A 25869-nucleotide genomic window follows, 5' to 3' on the forward strand; every position below is an offset into this window, starting at 1 on the left:
TCTTTAAGTTTTTTCATGGTATTAGTGTGGTTAAACTAGAAAATCTCAGATGTTTATGTTTGGGTCTAATTTTAGTACATTAGTTTTGGCCTTAATCATTCCTTTCTTAATTCTTTTGTCTTATTTCTTGTTTTTCTCCTATTTTCTCTGCTATATTGCTTCTTTCTTCCATATTTTATTGTTTTTCTTTCTATAGTCTTGTGAACTTTTCTTCTATTGTTCATCTTAAGGCCACTTTGTTTCATGTGTGGGAAAGAGAAAGGCCCTTCACAAGAAAAGGGCTTTTTTACGAAAATGCCAAATCATGTCCAAATGCTTTCGTATGAAAGTTATCATTGCATATTTGTTTTGTAGGTGAGAAATGTAATGAAATGGTGGCCTTCCACAAAAGCATGAACAACTCACAAAAGGGTGTCTATTGGAGACACTACAAGCACAACCCGTAAAAGGGTATAAATGGAAGAACATACTAAAAATAATAATATTTTATTTCTCACAAGAAATGCTTAAGAAGCATTGCTACATTATTAAGGGGGATCACCCCTATTTATACAAGAGGAAAAGAGGTAGAGGAGAGCTCTTTTAGAGCTCTCCATAAGAGTCGTTGGGCTCTAAATATAGCTGTTGTCCAACGACTATATTCTTTTCAAGTCCTAGTTGGGGCTTGACTAGATTAAAATATCTAGTTCAAAATGAACTAGATAAAAAAAAGAAAAGAAAAGAAAAGAAAAGAAAAGATATATAATAATAATATAATATAATATTATTATTATATATATTACATTTTTACATTTTAACACTCTCCCTCAAACTTACGGTATAATGAGCAAAAGTTTGTTTAAGAGAAATTGAAATCTAGGAGCAGCAAGAGGTTTGGTGAAGAAATCTGCTAATTGGTATTCGGATGTAACATAAGATAGATCAATGGTTCCATGTAGATATTTCTCTCTGACATAATAACAATTCATCTCAATATATTTGGTGCGTTCATGAAATGTTCGGTTGCTTGCAATATAGATCACACTCTTGTTGTCCCAGAACATACGTGAAGCTTGTGTTGCTTCAACTCCAATGTCGGCAAGCAGACGTCTGAGACAAACTACTTTCATGGTCGTGATTGCCATGATTCGGTATTCAGCTTCGGTGGACGAGAGAGAGAGAGACCTTTTGTTGCTTTTTGCATCTCCACGAAATCAACGATTCACCTAAGAAAACACAAAAACTAATGGTTGAGTGTCTATTATTGGGATCACCTCCTCAATCTGTATGAGTATAGGCAATTAAATCTAAAGATGATGAGGCAGATAACAAGAGTCCTCATGAAAAAAAGGATTTGATGTATCTAATAATACGCATGATTGTTCCCATGTGAACAGAAGTGGGAGCATGTTGAAATTGACTAGCTATGTGTATAGCATGTGTTATGTCTGGCCTAGTTATGGAGAGATAGGAAAGCGCTCCGATAAACTGTCTGTAAGGAGTGGGGTCATGAAAAAGTTTTCCATCATTAATCCTCATTTTGATGTTGACAACTTCTGGAGTGTCTACTTTCTTGTCATCTGTAATTCCAAACCTGAAAACAATATCAAAGGAAAATTTAGACTAAGATATTAAATACCCACGAGGGGAATAAGCAACTTCAATTCCTAAAAAATATCTTAATAAGCCTAAGTTAGTCATTTCAAAATGAGTTTTAAGAAGGGTTTTGATATTTGCAACTCCCTATTTGTCGTCGTCGGTGATAATCATATCATCTACATATAGGAGAATAATAATGTCTGCATCAGAATTCTTAACAAACAAAGCAATGTCAGTTAAACTAGATTGAAAACCAAGATCAATCATAACCCAACTAAATTTGTCATACCAGGCTTTTGGTGCCTGTTTAAGACCATAAAGTGTTTTTTCTAAACGAAGAGCTTTACCCTTAGGGAGATTAATACTCTATGGGGCTTCCATGTATACTTCTTCAATTAGATTTTCATTGAGAAAAACATTTTTGACATCCATCTAAAACATGGGCTATTTTCTAATGAAAGCCAAGGCTATTAAACTTTTGACAGTGATCATACGAGCAAGAGGGGCGAATGTTTCTTTATAATCAATAACATACTCTTGGGCATACCCTTTAGCTACTAAGCAGACTTTATATCTTTGAAGAGTTTCATCACTCTTGGTTTTGACTTTGTAGACCCATCGACAACCTATAGGTTTCTTACCTTGGGGAACATCTTGAATGGTCCAAGTGTTAGCTTTTTCTAAGGCATCTAATTTTGTTTTCATGGCTTCTATCTATTCTATATGTTTTTTGGCTTAAGAATAGGATGACGGTTCTGTATAGGATTGTATCAATGCAATAACTGCCCTGTATGTAGGTGAAAAAGACTTGTATGACACAAATTTTTCAGGAGGCGTAAAAATTCTGGATGACCTTTTAGTTGGTACTTCAGAATATTTTTCTAATGCACATGGAATATTTGACTTTCTACGTCTTCAATGTTGTAGACTAATGTCCCTATGGGTTTGCTCTTCATTATCATCATTAGGTTCAACATCAATAGGACTTTGATCATTGCCAAAGTCACATTCAGGATCCCATTCATTGGGTTTTGAAATCATATCTATTAAAAAGGAGTATTCGGTGACTTTCTTTGATTTCTCAAATTCAAAAAAGCTTTCTTTCTCTAGGAAAGATACATTCCTGGATACATATACAACAACAACAACAACTACGCCTTTATCCTAAAACAATTGGGGTCGGCGATATGAACCAAAAAAGAAAATCATTATGGGTCTTCCACATGAATCCTTCTCCTCTAATCATTTCTATCCAATGCCATGTCCTCGGTGAGGTTCAAAGCATTCATATCCTTTTCTATCATCTCCATCCAAGTCTTCTTAGGCCTACCCCGACCTCTTTTAACTAATATATTTTCCCATTTCTCCATCCTTCTAACTGAAGCATCATTAAGCCTTCGCCGAATATGTCCAAACTACCGTAAACGATTCTCTCTCATCTTATTTTCAATGGATGCAACACCTACCTTCTTACGTATCTCCTCGTTTCGAATCTTATCTTTTATTGTATTTTCACACATCCATCTAAGTATACACATCTCAGCTACACTCATTTTTTGAAAATGATGTCTCTTGGCAACCCAACATTCCTGGATACATATAATTTTTCATTTTTGAAATCAAAACACCAATAGTCTTTTTTATTATTGGCATATCCTAAGAAGGTACAAGATATCGCACGAGGAGAGAGTTTGTCATTTTTGTTAGTGAAAACAAAACACTTGCATCCAAAGACTTAATTTAGAGTAATCATGAGCTAAGTTGACAAGTTTTTCAATTGGAGTTACGTTTTTTAAAGAAGAAGATGGCATTCGGTTAATAAGATAGGGTAGTAGTTAGGGTAGTTTCTGCCAAAAAATCTTTTAGAACTTGATTGGCTATTAGTAAAGTCTTAATGGTTTCCATGATGTGTCGATGTTTCTGTTCGGCCAGGCCATTTTGTTGTGGTGTGTGTGGACACGATCTTTGGTGTGTAATGCCATGTAATTTAAGATAGTCTTTGAATTCTTTGGACATAAATTCTTCCTCTGAATCAGTGCGAAAAATGAAAATATCATTTTGAAATTTATTTTTAACCATTTTATGAAACGTTTGAAAATGTGAGAAAACCTCATATTTGTACTTAATAAAGTAAATCCAAATATGTCTAGAATAGTCATCGACAAAAATAACTGATGCGGGACCCCAAACATCCAAATGTATTAATTCAAGTGCTCTAGAGGAAACAAAAGTTCTATCATGAAATGGTAATCTTTTCATTTTGCCAAGAATGCAGTTTTTACAAGTGAAACTTTCAGAATTACAAAATTTCCCTAAACTTGGAAAGTGTTGAATCTGGACATTTGAGGATGACCATGTTTTTTGTGCCATAGGTCCAATCCTAGTTTCTGAACATTATCATAGAAATCATTCTTAGGTAATTCCAAAAAGTCCATGTAATAGAATCCTCCTTCTCTATGACCTTCCCCAATTAGCTAACCTGACTGGCGATCTTGTATCGAACAACCATAAGAAGAGAAGAAAACATTACACCCATAATCAGATATTTGAGAAACAGACAAGAGGTTTAAATTTAATTTAGGAATATACCTAACTTTTGGGATAAAAAAGAGTTCAACAACTCTCTTGCTTTTTGACTAGTCAATGTTTGACTTAGTCAAAAAGCCCAAATACAGTCCAAAAAGAAAAGGAAAAAAGAAGAAAAAGAAGAAAAAGTAAAAAACCTAACTAAACTAATTCTAATTAAACTAATCCTATTCTAACTATATTTTACATATAATTTAACACTCCCTCTCAAACTTACGGTTGGATAACTGAAAGTTTGTCTAAGAGAAAGTGAAATCGAAGAGCAGCGAGAGGTTTGGTAAAGAAATCTGTCAATTGATATTTTGAGGAAACATAGGGAAGATCAATGGTGCCGTGTAGAAATTTCTCTCGTACGTAGTGACAATCAATCTCAATATGCTTGGTTTATTCATGGAATATTCGGTTGATGGCAATGTAAATTGAACTTTTGTTGTCACAACATAATCGTGATGCTCCTGTACTCTCAACACCCATGTCATGAAGTAGTCGCCTAAGCCAAACTATTTCTATAGTGGTTGTCGCCATAGCTCTGTACTCAGCTTTAGTTGATGATAGAGAGACCTTTTATTGCTTCTTGCATCTCCACGAAATCAATGATTCACTTAAAAATACACATAAGCCAGTAGTTGAGTGTCGATTTTTGGGATCACCTCCTCAATCTGCATCAGTATAAACAGTTAAATCTAAGGAGGAAGAAGCAGACAAGAAAAGTCCTCAAAAATAGAAGTTTTAATATATCTAATAATACGTAGAACTGTTCCCATATGAACAACGGTAGGAGCATGCTGAAATTGGCTTGTTGTGTGAACGACATGCTCGATGTCAAGTCTTGTAATGGAGAGATAAGATAGTGCCCCGACAAGTTGTCTGTAAGGTGTCATATGAAATGAAGCACCTGAATCAATGAGCCAAAGAGATTTACCAGGATCGAAGATGCCCACGGAAGATATGACGGCTCCAATTGATGAAGGTGCTCCTTTGAGCAGAGGTTGCAGAGCGTCCACCAATTGAGTTAAGGACATGCTTCCAATGGATTGTTCACTTGATTCTTGAGAAGGTCCAACAGAGGCAACCTTCTTTTCATATGGTTTCTTTAATTTTGGACAATAGGTTTTTACATGTCCCGGTTCTCGACAATAGTCACAAATCACTTTCCTTTTCAATGCCACTTTGGTTCAAGAAAAGCTAATTCTTCCCATAATTCGGACAAACTATTGTAGTATTCTCTAATAGTTTTGTCCCCTTGAACCATATTCCAAACTTGGTTTTGTAAATTGCATATATGGGAAATATCTTTAAGAGAATACATTCTCTTAAGATAGTCCCAAGCATTATTGACATGTTCAAACTTTGCAAGACTTGAACATTTCTTGATGTCAACGCTATTTATAAGCCAAGACATAATCTTGGGGTGTCTCATTCTCCATTATTTTCACTTTTTCTCATAAGTGGTAATGACTTTGGTTATTTCAACCTCTATAAGAGGTATTTCATTCTCTTCTTCAACCTTTGTAAGGATTAACTTAGGTTCCAAATCGGTCTCATCTACTAATCCCCATAACCCCTTTCCCCATATAAGGTGCTTCATAATTGAAGCCCATGTAACATAGTTTATATCGTTAAGTTTAATGGGTTTAATCGTGACATTATCATTGCCATCTATTTTACAAGGTTTGAAACGGTAAAGAAAAGAGAAAAAAAGAATAGAAGAGAGGAAAAAGAATGTACTCCACCACGGATAGTGAGTATGAGCACTTCTTCAAGCTTTTGCAAGAACACAAACTTGAAAAGAATATCACTTTTCTTCTCAACCTTTGAATGACATGCTTCCCGATGTACCGATAAGAGTTGCTTGATCACAACCAAGATCTGATACCATGTAAGAAGATGATCTCTTTAATCAACACCGAACGAAGCTTCAAATAGCTTCAACCAAAATACCAAAGATCCACACTCACAAGAACCACAAGGGTTCATACAACAATACTCGAAAAAGGGTATGCAAAAAGAGAAGAAAAATATATGTATTAAGAGAGTAAAACACCCTAGGAATCTCTTACATTATGAGGGGGCTTTTGCCCCTTATTTATACACATTGAATGAGAGAGGAGAGGGAGTCGTTGGGCTTTTGTCCAATGACTCTCTTGCTTTTTGACTAGCCAATGTTTGACTTAGTCAAAAAGCCCAAATACAATCCAAAAAGAAAATAAAAAAAGAAAAAAAAAGAAAAAAAAAGTTAAAATCTAACTAAACTAATTCTAACTAGACTAATCATATTCTAACTATATTTTAATATAATTTAACAGCGGGCTCACTTGAGCCTGCGAGAGGGATACGGGTAGCGAACGTACCTGAGGGGGGGAAGAAGAGGGAAAAGACAGAAAGAGAAGGAACAGAAGGGCTCTGGCATGCAGGGATCCCAGTGGGGGTCGGGGAACTCCGATGAGGCGCAGGGAAGAGTGTCGAGCGACTCGGGTTGTGCTTCAGCGAGGTGCAGGGAAGAGCGAGGTTGGGCGAGGGTTTTAGCAGAGTGAGAGGGAGACGGGCGGCTCGGGTGAGGGAGATAACAAAAGGGAGAGAGAGAAGAGAGGGTCGAGGTCGGGCTTCAAGTGCTCAGGGAAGAGTCGAGAGAGGGGGGGGGGGGTCGCGTTTCGTAAAAAGAAGTCCCCCCCCCCTTGTGGGGGTTTAAGTAGACCACCCGGGGGGGGGGGGGGTCCAGTTTTTTTTTTTTTAAATGCACGAGTCTTACAGGGAAACACTAATTAGCAGAATGTGGATCGTATTTAAATAGGGTTATGTAAGGTTTCTCACGAGGACAAATCTTGATTCTTTGATGCTTACTATATCTATATGTTTGCCTTCTTTGTACGTCTCTGCTTGTCTTGTTCCTTTCTTTTTTATTTTAAGTAAAATCACTTTAACTTTTGATAGAAAAGTGAGAACAAATTGACTAATAAAATAAGGATAAAGCTTCACGTAATGCTCTTTATAGGCATGATTTCAGCGCTAAGTTATATCATGTAGATAAAAGGCACAAAGGGATGCTGTCTCTTCACTGATTTGCAGTGTGTATACAGTTCACCACTAGGTGTACCATTGATGGATTCAACCCTTAAGGGAAATGGTGAGTTTGGGCCCTTTCCAGTTGGTTTTGAATCTCAGTGTGATTAGAGTTTTGAGTAGGTGCCATTTTGTGCCAACTTGGACTGCATAGAATTGGTTAGGTTGAATAATTTTGCCCATCCATTTTTACAATTGCTGGAAGTTTCATTATGACATTCTAGGTAAGTAAAATTGTTGGATCTTATACTTCTGTTCTTTTAATTGGCTTCCAGTAACTTATTTGGAAACTGTTGGTGAGTTTTAGATTTGACATGAAATATTACATCCAAAAACTTTTCCAAAATTTGTTACATTGTCCTTTCTGTTGCAATAACAATGTATGTTGAATATCAGGTCTTCGCCTTCGAGATATTAGGAGTGTTGATCCGTCCTTATGGTTGACTAACTCAATGCCTTCTTTACTGGTAACATGCCCTATTTTCCAACATTTTTATCCAAGCAGCTTTAGAATTTTGATTGCGTTTGTTGTGATTTTTTTTTCTTGTTGATCATTAATCTTTTCTAGGTTGTAAGTGCAAGGAATCAATTTCTTTCCCTAGAGAAACAATTGCCAGAAAACTGCACTTAAAAACTACTGATCATTAATAACACCAAACTACAGAGCTGTTCAACTTTCTATCAGTTTTCATCATGTCAATGGAGGAATACTAGAAGTATATTTGTGTTCATGGATGCATTTGACAACTCTAATCTTCACGTTACCATTTCTAACAGAAAACAGTTTAATGTCCAAGCATGCACTCAATCTGCATGCATGAAATGTGCAAAGATCATCACACTATACAAAGGGTTTACATTAGCATATGAAAAGATTATGTGCATGTGTGCATGCACTTATGGTGGAGAGAGGATTTCACACATACACACACACATGTAGGTACATGTATGCATACATATTGGGCCATGTTTACAAAAAGAAGAGAGAGAGAGAGAGAGAGAGAGAGAGAGAGAGCATGCCCACTTGAGTTACCACGACACCGCACCACAAGCACACAAACACTTGAGGAGCAATTCAGGAGCACACAAACGCATGATTGCTAATCTCCAAATATCAAGAGCACTATGGTCTGATACCATGTAAAGAAAGAAGAGCCTTCAAGTTCGTATCAGAATTGTTCACAGGAGATAAGAGGGAGAGAGAGAGGGAGCAATTCACGAAAGGCTGGGGCGGCACTTCAATGCTCGACCACCAAAACCCTAAGCATTATAAATTAGAAACATATACATATTACAATAATGCCATTACTGAAAACCTATTTAACATGTGTACATATAATATGGATCTGGATCTAGATCCAGATCCATACGCATATGCAATGCTGTATTCTAACACCCTCCCTCAAGTTGTACGTGATTTTGGAGCATGCACAACTTGCTCTTCAATAGCCAAAATTGACGTCCTGTTAATCCCTTGGTAAATAGGTTTGCCACTTGATCTTCTGTTCGAACATGACGTAGTTCTATCTCCTTCATCTCGACTTTCTGCCGTATGAAATGTTGATCAATCTCAATGTGCTTCGTTCGGCTATGCTGGATAGGATTACATGCAATGTTTATTGCGCTTTGATTGTCACATAAAAGAAATGATCGAATAATTGTCTCTCCAAGATCACTCAATAAGTGTCTAATCCATGTGGCCTCTGCCGTGCCTGCAGCCATCGATCTGTATTCAACCTCTGTACTCGATCGTGCCACTGCCTTTTGTTTTCTGCTGCTCCAGGACACTAAATTGTGCCCAATATAAACACAGTATCCAGAGACAGATCGTCTCTCATCTGGATCCCCTGCTCAATCTGCGTCTGTATAAGTGATGAGTGTATGTCCTCTATGCAGATTATCGTTCTTGCGATTAACAAGTCCGTCTCCTACAGTTCCTTTTAAATAGCGTAGAATGCGCTTCACAGCTTCCATATGACCCTCCGTTGGAGCATGCATAAACTGGGATACCTGATTGACAGCATAAACTATATCAGGTCTGGTAAAGGTCAAGTACTGTAACATCCCCACGAGACTTCTATACGTTGTAGGGTTGACACAAAGATGACCATCGTCAGAGCTCAACTTTTGATGTAATACACCAGGAGTGCTGACTGGTTTGCAATTTGTCATCCCGGCTCTTTCCAGAAGATCAAGAGTGTATTTTTGTTGCATGAGTGTCAATGTGTCTTGTTGTCTGTCAACTTCCACACCAAGAAAGTACCGCAACTCCCCTAAATCTTTCATCTTGAAAGTTTTCATTAAAAACTGTTTCACGTCTTGCACATGACTATCTGAGCTCCCAGTGATCACAATATCATCAACATATATAAGAAGAAGTATAACAATGTCCGCCTTTTGGTAAAGAAAGAGAGAGTGATCCAGAGAGCATCTTCTAAAACCATAACTCTGAATCTGCATAGAAAAACTTTCAAACCAAGAACGGGACGCTTGTTTCAACCCATACAGAGATTTCCTTAGTTTGCACACCCAGGCAATAGGATCCTTCTCAGCATAACCAGGTGGTTGCTCCATATATACTTCTTCCTTTAAAGTTCCATGCAAAAATGCATTTTTAACATCCATCTGGCTAAGGCTCCAACCTTGATCGACTGCTAGGGATATGATAATACGAATAATACCCATTTTGACTACAGGACTAAAAGTTTCGTCGTAGTCTTCACCATATTGTTGTGTGAATCCTCGAGCAACAAGTCGCGCCTTATATCTGTCAATACTTTCTTCAGGCTTATATTTTATTTTATAAACCCATTTTGAGCCAACTACATTCTTTCCTTCTGGCCGGGGGACTATTTCCCAAGTCTGGCATTCATGAAGAGCTTCCATTTCTTCATTCATAGCTTCAGTCTAATGACGGGATTGAAGAGCTTGATTAAAACAAGTGGGTTCATCCTGTTTTGTGAGCTGAGACATAAACAACTGGAAATCAAGAGGGAAGGTCTCATAACTCACCCATCGTTGAATAGGATGCTTAATGCGTGACGGCCTTTGAGCCGATTCATTGGCGATGCTTTCCTCCACATTCCTCGGCTCTGTATTTTTGCTCCGTCTAGTGTATATCTGTCCAGAGAAACGTTCTACTGGGGGTGGCTCAACTGGAGATAATTCAACATGCATTTGTGAGTCATTCAATTCCCTACTCAAGCCAAAAGAAGAGCAATTTGTCTGACATGTTTCTCCTGTATTAGCAAAGAGGTCTGCGCTCATCCATGGATCATATACTTCTAATTCTCGAGGTGGCAACACTGCAAAGTCATTGACCTGAAAATTTTGTTCGTCAAAAACATTTCTGGAGGTCCTAATGCGTTTTGTAGTAGGGTCATAGCATCGATAACCTTTGTATTCATCTGCATACCCAACAAATCTGCACTTGACAGCCTTATCCTGAAACTTATTTCGCAGAGATGAATCAATATGTACATAACATACACAACCAAAAACACACAGCTCATCGTAAGAGGGATGTTGCCCAAATAAAGTATAATAGGGAGATTCCCGATCCAAAAGTGTCATAGGAAGACGATTTATGATATGAACAGATGTGTGAAAAACTTCTGTCCAGAGACTAACGGGCACATTGCTATCATGTAACATGCTCATCGCGCTCTCGACAATATGCCTGTGTTTCCTCTCCGCAACCCCATTTTGTTGAGGAGTATGAGGGCAAGAAACCTGTCGACTTATTCCTTTATCCTGAAGAAAGGCAATAAACTCGTTCGATGAATACTCTCCTCCACCATCACATTGTAAATGCACAATATCACAAGCAAATTTTGTTTTGACCATCGAATGGAACTCCCGAAATATTTGAAAAACTTCATACTTGTGTTTTAAGAAATATATCCAAGTATAACGGGAATAGGAATCAATAAAGACAACATAGTAGCGACTACCAGAAAGAGAAGGAATAGGTGCAGGTCCCCAAACATCGGAACAAATAATCTCAAATGACTTTGAAGCTCTTTTATTGATAATATGAAAAGGAAGGACATGGCTTTTGCAGAGTTCGCATGAAGAACATTTATTATTATTATCAGAAGATGAACATAAACTAGATGCTGGAAGGAGACCATCGGATACAAGATTTTCAACGAAACCTTGACTACAATGTCCCAAACGACTATGCCAAATATCTGGCTTATTACAATGAGATGAATTAAAAACTTTCAATGAAGGAAAAAACAAAGACTCTGAAGGCGAAGACACTGAAGAACGCTTGGACGACTTCAACTGGAGGACTGGTACTGAGGGTGAAGACACTGAAGGAATCTCCTTGAAGACGTACATGTTTCCTTGTCGCTCCCCCTTAGCGAACGTCTTCTTCGTTCGTAGATCCTTAACATAAACAGAAGAGGGAGTAAATTCGACGGAAGAATTCATATCGTCAACAAGTTTAGCTACAGAAACAATGTTCCTTTTAATATTAGGAGCAAGAAGAACATTGGACAAGTGAAGTGAGGACTTTGACATAGGGATATATGCATTGCCAGTATGACTAATGGAGTGATAAGTTCCATCTCCCGTAACTATACTACCTTTTTCAAAATAAGGCAATAAGTGAGATAACTTACCCGCATTACCCGTAACATGTGTGGTGGCACCTGAATCAACATACCATTCGCCTTGTTCATTTTGCTTGATCGACATCTGTGACAATGCTGATAACAAAAGTTGTTGCACATCTGTGGATGGCACTTTTGTGTCCACAACAGTAGCTGATTTATTCTCAATTTTGTTTATTTTTCCTCTATTCTGTAGATTGAACCAACAATCAACTTTCACATGTCCTCTTTTGTTACATAAGAAACAAGTGGGCACTCTCCTCTGATTCCCTGTATTAAAGGCCCCTGAAATATTAGGTGTAGGCAAGATACCACGTCCTCCCTGCCCAAAACGTCCGCGCCCTCGGCCTCCTTGATGCCCTCCATTCCCTCGTCCAAAACCTACAGAAGTGTCCATGGCCAAAACTGAATGAGGACGAGATGATTCATTTCCTTCTGCCCTTTGCTTCATAATCATCTCATGCTGAAGAAGTTTCGCTTGTAGGTCGTCAAAAGTGGGCAAGTGAGGAAGGCAGGATAAAGTTGTGGTAAACATGTCAAAATCAGGACCCAATCCATTGAGAAGTTGTTGAACTTTATCTTTATCTGCAATAGCACTTCCAGCAACAACCAATTGATCAATAATACTCTTCAAGCGACCTATGTATTCCATGACTGTCATGGAGCCTTTCTTCAAACTTTGAAATTCATGTTTTAAGTACATAACTCGGGCTTCTGATATCTGAGAGTATGTCTGAGACAACTTACTCCACAGATCTGCCGCAGTGCAATCATCTGAAAGAGTAACCAACACTTCTTGAGAGAGTGTTGACGTAATATAAGCAACCAAAGACTGATCCCGCTTCCTCCAAGCTGTATACTCTGGATTCTTAATAGAAATGGTAATTGTGTCGCCCTTCTCATCTTTGGTTTCCTGCAAAATAAGCCGTGGTGGTATAGGAACTAAACCACCCAAATGTTCATCGAGATCCTGACTCCGTATAAAAGGAAGGATTTGCCTCTTCCAGGTCAAAAAATTAGAATGAGTAAGTTTTTCAGTAACGAGCTGACTCAAGAAATTGGCAGAGGGACCGGATGACGAAGAGAAGTCCATAGCAGTGAAACGATGAATAAGCAAACAAGATGAATGGGAAGAAAATAAAACAGATTTTGAGAACACTTAATCAATCAGTAAACTTTGAATAAGGCATATACTTGTACTACCAAAAATGGCGCACAAAGAACACTTAAAACAACAATAAAACAGTCGTTGGTGTTTAGGAGAAGATTGAACCAACACAGGTCTGAAAAACAGTCGTTGAATGAAGAAGAAGGTAAAAAAATACCAATGAACGATGAGTACGCTGAAAGGAGAAGGGAAAAAGGTACCAAATTTCAGAAGATGAAATTTCAGATTCAGAAAAAAAAAATTGCAAACACAAGTCTGAAAAACAGTCGTTGAATGAAGAAGAAGGTAAACAAATACCAATGAACGATGAGCACGCTGAAAGGAGAAGGGAAAAAAGTATCAAATTTCAGAAGATGAAATTTCAGATTCAGAAGAAAAGAGAAGATGTCACCACGATTTGTTGATTCAGGATGAAGAACATTCACCACGATCTGTCAGAACTTCTGTTACGCTGGGTTGCTGTTCACGCTTCTCACGCTGGAACTTACGTTGGGTTGCTGTTCACGCTGGGCTTTGAAGAACCTTCACCACGAGCTCTGATACCATATCAGAATTGTTCACAGGAGATAAGAGGGAGAGAGAGAGAGAGAGGGAGCAATTCACGAAAGGCTGGGGCGGCACTTCAATGCTCGACCACCAAAACCCTAAGCATTATAAATTAGAAACATATACATATTACAATAATGCCATTACTGAAAACCTATTTAACATGTGTACATATAATATGGATCTGGATCTAGATCCAGATCCATATGCATATGCAATGCTGTATTCTAACAGTTCGAACATATGTCCACTAAAGAATCCAAAGTGGACAAGCACAAAGGGCCACTATGGTCACACTCACAAATGCCACTAAGGGCACACACCAAAAGAACACACACACAATATAAAAAATAATATTTTATTAATGAACTAAGTATGCAAGAAGCATACTTGAAATGGGGGAGGATCCCCATTGAAAATAAGATGAGAGAGAATCGTTTACGGTGGTTTGGACATATTCGGCGAAGGCCTAATGATGCTCCAGTTAGAAGGATGGAGAAATGAAAAAATATATTAGTTAAAAGAGGTCGAGGTAGGCCTAGGAAGACATGGATGAATATGATAGGAAAGGATATGAATGCTTTGAACCTCACCAAGGACATGGCATTGGATAGAAATGATTGGAGGAGAAGGATTCATGTGGAAGACTCAGAATGATTTTCTTTTTTGGTTCATATCGCCGACTCCAATTGTTTTGGGATGAAGGCGTAGTTGTTGTTGTTGAGAGAGGGAGAAGAGGGGGTAAAGAGAAGAGAGGGTGAAGGCTAGTCAAGGTCAACACATGTTGAAAAAAATAAGAAAATAAAAACTTACAACAAATAAAAAATAAAGAATATATATAATATATATATGCATATATATGCGTATACATATACATACATATGTATATGTATATATATATATATATATATATATATATATATATATATAAATGATGTACATATTCTAACATGTGATACATGCATAGGTTCAGTTTGGTGTCATGACCTGCGCTAAGGAGAATTAGCCTAATTCTGATATTTTGTGGATGAGTCCTGCTAGGATTGGACAAGTCTAATGTATTGTATTGTGCTTAATGACAACTTTTCACTTATTTCTTTTTAATAGATTATTTACTTTATAAATTGTATACAGATGGTGATTTAGTTTGAACCTTATGTACTAATCAAGTAAAGATTCATGCATACACATAATAGTATTTATCCCTCTTTTTCCTAGAAGTTTCAAATATCAACTGCTTTTCATGTATAACTTTCCTCTCTGCAGGTCCGTGAACATGCTATATTATTAAATCTTGGTTCTTTACGTGCAATTGCGATGCCTGAGCGAGTTCTTGTGTTTGATCATAATCGGTAAAGCTTCTTTATAATCTCATGATTCAGCTTTTGATTCTTACAATCCTGAATTTTAGTGCTGAATGTGCATATGGTTCTGTTAAAATTTCACAGTATTGGAGGAAAAAGTTTTCTGGAGTCATTATTGCCTCGTCTCAATCCGAAAAATGTCAATGGAGTGCCGTCGATGCCATTTGAACTTGAGGTAGTGGTCATAAATTGAGTTTATGGGATTCATGATGTGAAGGTTCTGTATCCACAACATTTTATGCTTATTCTTGTTTATGTGCTAGATTGCTCAATCTCTTGTTATCCTAAGTTACTTTTCAGTACTGTTATTGTCACTAAGGCAATTTTCTTTCTGATATAATGTTACAAAAGAATGCTTTGTTAAAATGTAATCTCTCTCTCTCTCTCTATATATATATAATATATATATATATATATATATATATATATATATAGAGAGAGAGAGAGAGAGAGAGAGAGAGAGAGAGAGATCCTATATATATATTATGATATATATTTTTGTAATACCCTATAAGGGCAAAATAGTCTTTTTAATTTTTACGCATATTCTTTTTGCACTTTTTCTTTTTCTCTTTGTATTTTTCTTTTTTGATTTTTGTCTTTTTCCATTGAGGGGCCCACATCATATAGACGTTGGGCCCCTCCAACGTCTATATGTGGAGCCCCTCCAAGGGTTCTATTGTATATAAATAAGGGTCTCACCCCTTTTGTAATTCTTAAGCTTTTGTAAAAGCTCTTTCAAGGATTCAATAAAGATTCTTTTTATTTCATGCCTTTGTCCATGTGTATTCTTTAGTAAATGTTCATCTTGTGCCTTTGTGCACATATTTCAAGTGTTCATCTTGTGCATTTGTGCACACATTTCACGTTAAGAACTTAGTACCTTTGTGCACATAGTCTCTTTGAAGACATCTTCACATGGTATCAAAGCTTGGTCTCTAGAAGAATAGATCATGTGTTGCGTCATCACGGTAGTCATCTCGAATAACGTGCCCATTCCTTATTCTTGTTCTTTTGGTATGGAGATGCATTGCATCAAGTAAGCTCAAAGAAGACCCATTGTGGTATGCTTTTAAATTATGAAGATTATTTTTTTCTCATAAAAGCCTCTCCATGGGAAAAAATGATTCTCATTTTTTCCTCGGATTCAAACTCAATGGGTCAAACCATCATGTTTGGGGCGGTAATATGGAAGCTCATATTAAGGAAAAAGGCCTTTGAGGCTATGTCATAGGTACGATTCCCGAACCCGAACCAAAAATCACTATAGTTGAAAAAGGTAAAATTAAGGTTCTTGATGGAGAAGAAAAAGAGAAAGCCTTTGAAGAATATAACAAAAAACATCAAGAATGAGAAATGAAGAATTATAAAATCCTTTCATAGATTTTTTCTACGGCGGAGACTAGGATTAATGTCAATATTTTGAAATTTAAAAAGGTATTTCAAGTTTGGGAATACCTTGAGAGTATGTATACCTCAAGAGATCTATCCCATAAATATTATCTTTAAAAAAGGGCATTGACTCTTCAACAAGAAAAAATGTCTATTAGAGAATACTTTGCCGAGTTATCATCTATTTGGGATGAACTTGCACTCCTTGAACCAAAATGGAGTAGAGAAGCTATTGAGCTACGACACAAGCAATTAGAAGATCACTTCTTCAATTTTTTGAATGGGCTTAGACCCGAATTCGAGCAAACTAGATCCTCTCTTCTATCTTCTTTTACCTCTCTACCTCTAGAAGATGTTCTTACTAAACTAAGTGGAGAAGAAACTATATTGGGAATGAATAAATCCAATCAAAATGTGCGGGCCATTCCTTCAACAAAAGATGAAAATGAAGGAGCTTATGCCGTTTCTAGACAGGGGAACTATGTCACAAAGACTCTTCTAACAGGGCACCGCACCCGCGTCGCACCCGCACCCAGGTGGGTGCGACACTTAGACACAACTTCCTTTGTGTTAGGTGAAGTCAACCACACTGCGGTCCATTTCTATCCAAAAGTAGATTCAATTAACCCTAATCAAGTCCATTTTTATCTATATTATAAATATAAATACATAAATGCACACACAACACATAGTATTAACTTAAAACTGTTAAAACTTATATATATATATATATATATATATATATATATATATATATATATATATATACCCTCCCTGCACCCAAGTTTTTTTAAAGTGTCGCATCTCCGCATCCGCACCCGTACCGGTACCCATACCCGCACCTATGTGACATAGCCAGGAAATAATTTAAAAACATATAAACCCCCTCATTTTAATAAATTCCAACATCAAAATCAAGGAGCGAGAGAAGATGGTGGTCAAAATAGAAGGTACCAAGGAAGAGATTATGGTAAAATCATTTGCCATTTTTTCAAAGAATCGGAACACATTAAATCGATTTGTCCAAAATGGAAGAAGAAGGTGGCTATGTCTGCAATATTTCAACCACACAAGGAGGAGGGTCCATCTACTTCCAACAATGGAGGACTATCACTAAGTCAAATTATGGAAGCTCTTCAACCTCTTCTTAGGGGATCCATTTTCGGGGCCGCCATGTCAACTTTCTCTCCTTCCGATAAGACTTCTTGGCTTTTAGATTCAGGTGCCTCCTTGCATACGACACCAAATGTTTTTTCTCTTTTCGAATACACAAAAACTATATCTCCTTCTTTTGTCTCGACCGTGGATGGTGCTTCTCTTAAAATCAAAGGGATTGAAAATTTTGAAAATCAAGGATTTTTTATTATCAAAATTAGATTTATACCTAAACTAAATTAAATTTGCTTTCGGTCTTTCAACTATCAGACTATGGGTCTGATATCAAGTTCTCATCAAATAAATGTTGGATACAGGATCTCCGGTCCTGAAAGTTGATTGGGGAAGGCTCTAGAAAAGGAAAATTATACTATATGAAATTTTTTCAAATTCAAAAACACTCTTTTTGTAACATTTCCCAATATAAATGTTTGACATAAACGTCTTGGGCATCCCAATATTGCCAAGCTTTCTTATTTGTATTTTGTTAAAGATCTTTATAAAAAAGACTTTAATTGTAATGATTGTATTCTTGGAAAAATGAGAAGCTTGCCTTTTGAACAAAGATCTATGTTTACAACCAAACCATTTGAACTTGTGCACTCGAATGTATGGGGACCGACACCCGTTATATCTAAAGGAGGATTCTCTTATTATGTCATTTCTGTTGATGATTATTCTAGATATTGTTAGATATATTTTCTTAAACATAAACAAGAGGTATTTACGTCTTTTAAGACCTATCGCATGATGATCAAAAATCAATTTAATGGCAAGTTAAAGATTCTTATAACCAATTCCGAAGGAAAATATCTCTCAAATGAGTTTAAAAACTACCTTGATATTAAATGGAATTATCCATCAAAAATCATGTCTCAAAACACCTCAACAAAATGGCTTAGCCGAAAGAAAACATAGACATATAGTTGAAACCTCTAGAACCTTGCTTATTTCTCAAAAAAATCCTAAAAGATTTTGGGCCAAGGCGGCTCTTGCATCTGTTTATCTTATAAATCATTTTTCTTAAAAAAATTTAAATAAAATATCACATTTTGAAATTATGTATCAAAAGGAACCCGATTATAATAGACTAAGAGTTTTTGGATGCAAATGTTTTGTTCTTATCGACAAAAATGAAATGTTTTGTTCTTACCGACAAAAATGATAAACTTTTACCAAAAGCTATTCTTTGTGCATTTCTTGGATATTTGGAAATACAAAAAGGATTTAGGTGTTATGATGTTAAAAATGATAAATTATATGTTTCTAGAAATGTAACCTTTTTAGAAAATGTTAATAGTTTTGAAGATTATGAGCCTCATGGAGATAATGTGGATTATTCCTTCTTGTTTGAATTATTATCTAGAAATGATGATATTTCTAGTGATGATGAAATGATATTTGATGCTCCTTGTAATGATACACAAGAGAGTAATAATTCTCAATTTTTTGAGCAACCTATCGAAGAAGAAATATCTTGTGAACCAATCACTTATATCCATAGAGATACAAACACTTTTAGAAGTGCAATTGAGAAATATAGTGGAATCTAGTGAACATACCTCAATAAATAATCCTCGTAGGACCGAAAGAATTAGGAGAAATCCTTCTAGATTTATATCCTATGAATCCTTCTCACCTAAACATAGAACATGTCTTAGTGCCATTCATGAATATATGAAACCTAAGAATTTTGAAGAGCCAAGAAATTGGTAGAATGGAGGGATGCAATGGATAGTGAACTTAAAGCTCTTAGAAAAGCTAAAACTTGAGAATTTCAGAACTTACCCAGAGGAAAGAAAATAATAGGATGTAGGTGGGTCTTCAAAGTCAAAACTAAGAGTGATGGGTCTCTTGAAAGGTATAAAGCCCGTCTAGTTGCCAAGGGGTATAGGCAAGAATATGAAATAGATTACGATGAAACTTTTGGCCCTGTTGCGCGAATGGTCACTGTTAGGTGCTTAATTATAATTGCCTCTATTAAAACATGGAATATATATAAAATGGATGTTAAAAATGCATTTTTAAATGGAGACCTAAATGAAGAAGTTTATATGGATGCTCCTTCGAGTATGGATGTTCCTAAAGGTAAAGTTTTTCGTCTACGAAAAACTCTCTATGGTTTGAAATAAGCTCTCAAGGCTTGGTATGATCAGTTTAACAATTTAATGGTAGAAAACGGTTTTATTTCATGTTATACTAACACTGCCCTATTTGTAAAGAAATTTGATGCAGAAATTGTAATTTTATTATTATATGTTGATGATATATTAATCACAGGTGATGATGCCAAAAGGATTAAGAGTATCAAGTCTATATTAACAGAAAAATTTAAAATGTCAGACTTAAGGTTTCTGATATATTTTTTAGGCATAAAAGTTGCCTACTCTCACAGGGGTTATTTTTTGTCTCAAACTAAACTTGCTTGTGAGATTATTGACATGTCAGGAATTACAAATGACAAAATTTGCGAAACTCCTAAAGTAGTAGGAACAAAGTCGAAAATTGATGATGGGATTCCTCTAGAAGATCCCACTCCTTACAAGCAACTTGTTGGATCTTTAATGTATCTTAGCATCACTAGATCGGATATCTCTCATGTTGTGCATGTTGCGAGTCAAATTGAGCATGCCCCTACATCAGTTCATATGAGTGCCATTCTTCGAATTATCAGATATATAAAGGGATCCATAAATAAAGGAGTATTTCTATTTTTATCTTATGAATTAAATTTAATTGCTTATACTGACTCTGATTGAGGACGTGATCCAAATAACTGTCACTCCATCACTAGTTTTTGTGTCTTCTTAGGTGAATCGTTAATTTCTTGAAGATGCAAGAAACAACAGAAGGTGTCTCTGTCATCTACTGAGGCTGAGTACCGAGTCATGGCAACTTCAACCATGAAAATTGCCTGGATTCGACGGTTGCTAGAAGATATGGGGGTTTGTGTTCAATGACTTACGAAGCTGTGTTGTGATAACAAGAGTGCAATATATATTGCCAAGAATCACACATTTCATGAACGCATGAAGCATATCGAGATGGACTGCCACTATGTTAGAGAAGAATATCTGAAGAAAGTCATTGATCTACCTTATGTAACATCAAAATATCAACTGTCTGACTTCTTTACTAAGGCGCTCTGTTCTCCTAGATTCAGTTATCTTCTTGGCAAACTTTCAGTCATTACACCGTAAGTTTGAGAGGGGATGTTAAAATGTAATATATATATATATATATATATATATATATATATATATATTTGTAATACCCTATAAGGGCAAAATAGTTTTTTCATTTTTATGCATATTCTTTTTGCTCTTTTTCTTTTTCTTATTTTTTCTTTTTTGATTTGTCTTTTGCCATTGAGGGGCCCACATCATATAGACGTTGGGCCCCTCCAACGGTCAATAATATGACCGTTGGAGGGGCGACGTGGAGCCCCTCCAAGGGTTCTGTAATGAAATGGTAGTCTTCCATGAATGCACTTGAATCTCTTAAAAGGAAGTATCTAAAAGATACTTTAGACAAGACCCATAAAAAGGTATAAATGAAAAAACATAAAATAAATAACACACTTTATTTATGAGAACAAATGCTTAATAAGCATTGAAGAGAAGTAAGTTACAACAAAGAGATTGAGAGCTCATAAATAGCTCTCCCTCTCTTGTCGTTGGACTAGTTCAACAGCTAGAGAGTGGTCAAGTTCCAACTAGAACTTGACCAAACTAGGTGTATCTAGTTCTAATAGAACTAGATGTAAAAAGGAAAAAAATAAAAAATAAAAAAATTAATACAGAAATATATAATAATAATAATGTTATATATTATTATTATATATGTATATTTTACATTTTAACACTCTCCCTCAAACTTACGATATAATGAGCAAAAGTTTGTCTAAGAGGAAGTGAAATCTGGGAGCCGCGAGAGGTTTGGTGAAGAAGTCTCCTAATTGATATTCTGACGTAACATATGGCAGATCAATGGTTCCATATAAGTACTCCTCCCTGATATAGTGATAATCCATCTCATTGTGTTTGGTGCATTCATGAAATGTTCGGTTGCGTGCAATGTAGATGATACTCTTGTTGTCACAACACATTCGTGAGGCTTGTGTTGCTTTAGCTCCCATATCAGCAAGCAGTCGCCTGAGCCAAACGACTTCCATTGTGGTGGTTGTCATGGCTCTATATTGAGCTTCAATGGAGTAAAGAGAAACCTTTTGCTGCTTTTTGCACCTCCACAATATTAGAGATTTACCTAAAAACACACAAACCAGTAGTTGAGTGCCTATTATTAGGATCACCTCCTCTGTCAACATCAATATAAACAATTAAATCTAATGATGATGATGCAGACAAGAAGAGTCCTCGTGAGAGAGAGTCCTTTAAATATCTAATAATACGTAAAACCGCTCCCATATGAACAAAAGTGAGAGCATGTTGAAATTGGCTAGCTGTGTGTACAACATGTGCTATGTCTGGCCGAGTGATGGAGAGATAGGAAAGTGCTCCAACAAGTTGTCTGAATGGAGTAGGGTCATCGAGACGCTCTCCATCATCAATTTTCATTTTAACATTGACCACTTCTGGAGTGTCCACCTTTTTATCGTCTGTGATGCCAGACCTGTAAACAATATCAAAAGCAAATTTAGATTGAGTCATCAAATATCCACGAGGGGAATAAGCAACTTCAATTCCTAAGAAATATCTTAATAACCCTAAGTCAGACATTTTAAAATGAGTTTTGAGAAGAGTTTTGATATTTGCAACTCTCTGTTTGTTGCCTCCAGTGATGATCATATCTTTCACATAAAAAAAAAATGATGATACCTGCATCAGATTTTTTAATAAACAAGGCAGTGTCAATCAGACAAGAATGGAATCCAATATCAGTCATAACATGATTAAATCTGTCATACCAGGCTTTTGGTTGTTGTTTGAGGCCATAAAGGGCCTTCTCAAGACGCAGAGTCTTACCCTTAGGGAGACTAATTCCAGGTGGAGCGTCCATGTCGACTTCTTCAACAAGACCCTCATTTAATAAAGCATTTTTTATATTCATTTGAAATATAGGTCATTTTTTGATAGAAGCCAAAGCAATTAAAGTTCTAACAGTGGTCATACGGGTCACAGGGGCAAAGGTTTTTTCATAGTCAATGCCATACTCTTGAGCATACTCTTTAGCTACGAGTCGTGCCTTATATCTTTCCAAGGTACCATCACTTTTGGTTTTGACTTTATAGACCTATCTACATCCTATAGGTTTCTTTCCTAGGAGAATGTCTTGAATCAACCAAGTGTTGGCCTTTTCTAATGCATCCAATTCTGTTTTCATGACTTCAATTCACTCTTTATGATTTTTGGCTTCAGAATAGGATGAAGGTTTAATATAGGATTGAATTAATGCAATGGCTGCCCTATATGAGGGTGAAAAAGATTAGTAAGAGACAAATTTTCCAGGAGGTCTAGAAATTCTAGAGGTCCTTCTAGGAGGGGCTTCAAAAAACTTTTCTAATGCACATAGAGGATGTTGCTCGCCAACTCTTCGTCTTGAATATTGCAGACCAACATCCCTATTGGTTTGATCCAGAGTTACCGGAAACGCCTAGGTAAAAGGGAAAGCGCGCTTCGGAAGCACGAAACATCGTGCTTCTGAAGCGTGCGGGGAAGTGCCACTTTTAAATGGGAAGCGCGCTTCCCTTTAATGGGAAACGTGCTTCCCATCACACTTCCCCCGCGCTTCCCCCACTCTTCCCCAATTTTTTTCAATTTTTTTGTATTTTTTATTTTTATTTTTATTTTTATTTTTTTCGCTTCCCCTTCGCTTCCTAGGTCACTTCCGGTTCGCTTCCTAGGTCGCTTCCGAGATGATTCCCGAATCGCTCCTAAGTGGTCCCACGCTTCCCGCTTCCTAAAATTTTGAAAGTGCCTCACTTTCCGCTCCCGCTTCCTGTATCGCTTCCCACTTCCTCAACTGACAACCATGGTTTGATCTTCCCTACTATTTTCAAGGATGATAGGACTTTGGTCATTGTCAAGGTTACATTCAAAATCCTCTTCATCGAATTTTGAAGTTAAATCTATTAAAAAAGAATATTCAGTAATATCCTTGGATTTTTCACTTTCAAAAGAACTTTCTTTTTCTATAAAAGACATATTTCTTGAGACATATAATTTGTCATTTTGAAGATCATAGCACCTGTAGCCTTTTTGATTTTCAGCGTATCCTAAGAAGGCACATGGGATTGCACGAGGAGAGAATTTATCATTTTTGTTTATAAATACAAACCATTTGTAGCCGAAGACTCTTAGTCTAGAATAATCTGGGGCTAACTCATAAAGTTTTTCGATTGGTGAGATATTTTTTAATGAGAAAGATGGCATTCTATTAATGAGATGGGTGGCAGTTAAAGCCACCTTAGCCCAAAACCCTTTTGAAACTTGACTTAGAATCAACAAAGTCCGAGTAGTTTTCTTAATGTGACGATGCTTGTGTTTTGCAAGATCATTCTGTTATGGGGTGTGTGGGCATGATCGTTGATGAATAATGCCATATAGATTAAGCCAGTCTTTGAATTCTCTAGACATAAATTCTCCCCTTGAATTAGTGCGAAAAATAGGAATATTACTTTGAAATTTATTTGTAACCATCTTTGAAAGTGAGCAAAAACTTTGGATTTATGTTTAAGAAAATAAATCCAAGTATGTCTAGAAAAGTCATCAACAAAGATGACATAATATGCATAACCCCCTTTAGAGATAACTGGTGCGGGTCCCCAAACATCTGAATGTATTAATTCAAGAGGCTTTATAGAGACAAAAGTTCTACTAGAAAAAGATAATCTTGTCATTTTACCCAGAATACAGTCTTTACAAGTAAAATTTTCAGGATTACAAAATTTTTCCAAACTTGGGAAGCATTGAATTTTAGACATGTGAGGATGGCCAAGTCTTTTGTGCTATAACTCTGTTTCAATTTTTTTAACATTTAAACAAAATATATTCTTAGGTAGTTCCAAAAAGTCCATGTAATATAGTCCTCCTCTATGGCCTTCCCTAATCAGCTTCCCTGACTGGCGATCCTTTATCCAACAACCATCAGAATAAAAGGATATATTGCATCCATAATCAGAAATTTGTGAAACAGATAAGAGATTCAAATTCAATTTTGGGATGTATCTGACTTCTGGAATAAAAAAGTTTTTGAATTTTTTAAAACTTTCAAAACATCCTATTTCTTTTATTTCAAGAGATGTTCCATCCGTAAACATTTAACATTTGGGGTCATATGAAATGAAGCACCAGAATTTAAAAGCTAAGGAAAGTTACCTGGATCGGAAACAGATGCGATTGCCACTCCAGTTGAGGCTTCAGTCAAAGAGGATACCCCTTTGAGAAGAGGTTGAAGAATCTTCATTAGTTGAGCCATGGAAACAGGTGCATCTTGATCTTTTGGCTCGGTTTCAATAGATGCGACCCTCTTTTCATCTCACCTTTTTAGCTTTGGGCATTGAGGCCTATAATGTCCTGGTTCGTGACAGTGGTGACAAATAACTTTTCTTTTGTCAAACTCACCATTCTGTTTTCCGAAATGAGGTGACCTATATGTGCGAGTATGATTCCCTGGTCTAGACATAGCTAGAACGGAATCATCACTAATTTTTGGAGTACTCTTTCTAAGTCGATTTTCTTCCATTGTTAATTCTTCAATAGTAGAAATCTTACCACGATGAAGAAGAGCCGATTTGGTGGATTCAAACTCCGGTCTTAACCCATTTACAAACTGATAAAAGTGTTCTATATCGAGTTGTTTTTGGTGAAGCTCGATATCCTCGGCACAATGCCATTTTGGCTCTAAAAGAGTCAATTGTTCCCAAAGTTCGGACAACTCATTATAATATTCACGAATAGATTTGTCACTTTGAGTCATCATCCAAACCTTTTCTTGAAGATTCCACACATGTGCAATATCTTTAAGGGAATACATATTTCTAAGGTATTCCCATGCCTTATTGGCATGTTCAAATTTAGCGATGCTAGAACATTTTTTAATGTCTACGCTATTAATAAGCCATGACATTATTTTAGCATGTCTCATCCTCCACTCTTTCCATTTCTTTTCATATGAGGCTAAAGTCTTATTTTTCTCTTCTTCCGTTAGAGGAACTTCCTTGTCACCCTTTTTCTTGGTGAGGTATAGTTTGGGTTCGGAATTGGAACCATCCACGATTCCCCATAAACCTTTCCCCCATATGTGGTGCTTCATAATTGAAGCCCACATCACATAATTGGTATCATTCAATTTCATGGGTATGATGGTGACTTTATCATTGTCATCCATCTTTTACAAGGGTGTGAAGTAGAAAAATAGAAGAGAAACAAAAGAAAAG

General features: G+C 36.5%; 1 protein-coding gene across 4 annotated transcripts in view; it reads left to right on the plus strand.

The window, feature by feature from the left end:
• Nucleotides 1–25869, plus strand: part of MGT10 (magnesium (Mg) transporter 10) — an 84786-nt gene that overhangs the window by 4637 nt on the left and 54280 nt on the right. For all 4 annotated transcript variants that reach the window (XR_016433039.1, XM_090012144.1, XM_090012142.1 and 1 more), the window contains exons 3-5: nucleotides 7621–7691; nucleotides 14827–14912; nucleotides 15009–15099. Coding sequence is in view for 3 of the 4 variants with exons in the window: in XM_090012144.1 (XP_089868270.1) it covers nucleotides 7621–7691; nucleotides 14827–14912; nucleotides 15009–15099 (248 nt within the window). In the remaining variant the exon portion in view is untranslated. The remainder of the gene's footprint in view (nucleotides 1–7620; nucleotides 7692–14826; nucleotides 14913–15008; nucleotides 15100–25869) is intronic.

Source organism: Nuphar pumila, chromosome 7 (genome assembly GCF_984573655.1).
Source record: "Nuphar pumila chromosome 7, dmNupPumi1.hap1.1, whole genome shotgun sequence".
NCBI lineage: Eukaryota > Viridiplantae > Streptophyta > Magnoliopsida > Nymphaeales > Nymphaeaceae > Nuphar > Nuphar pumila.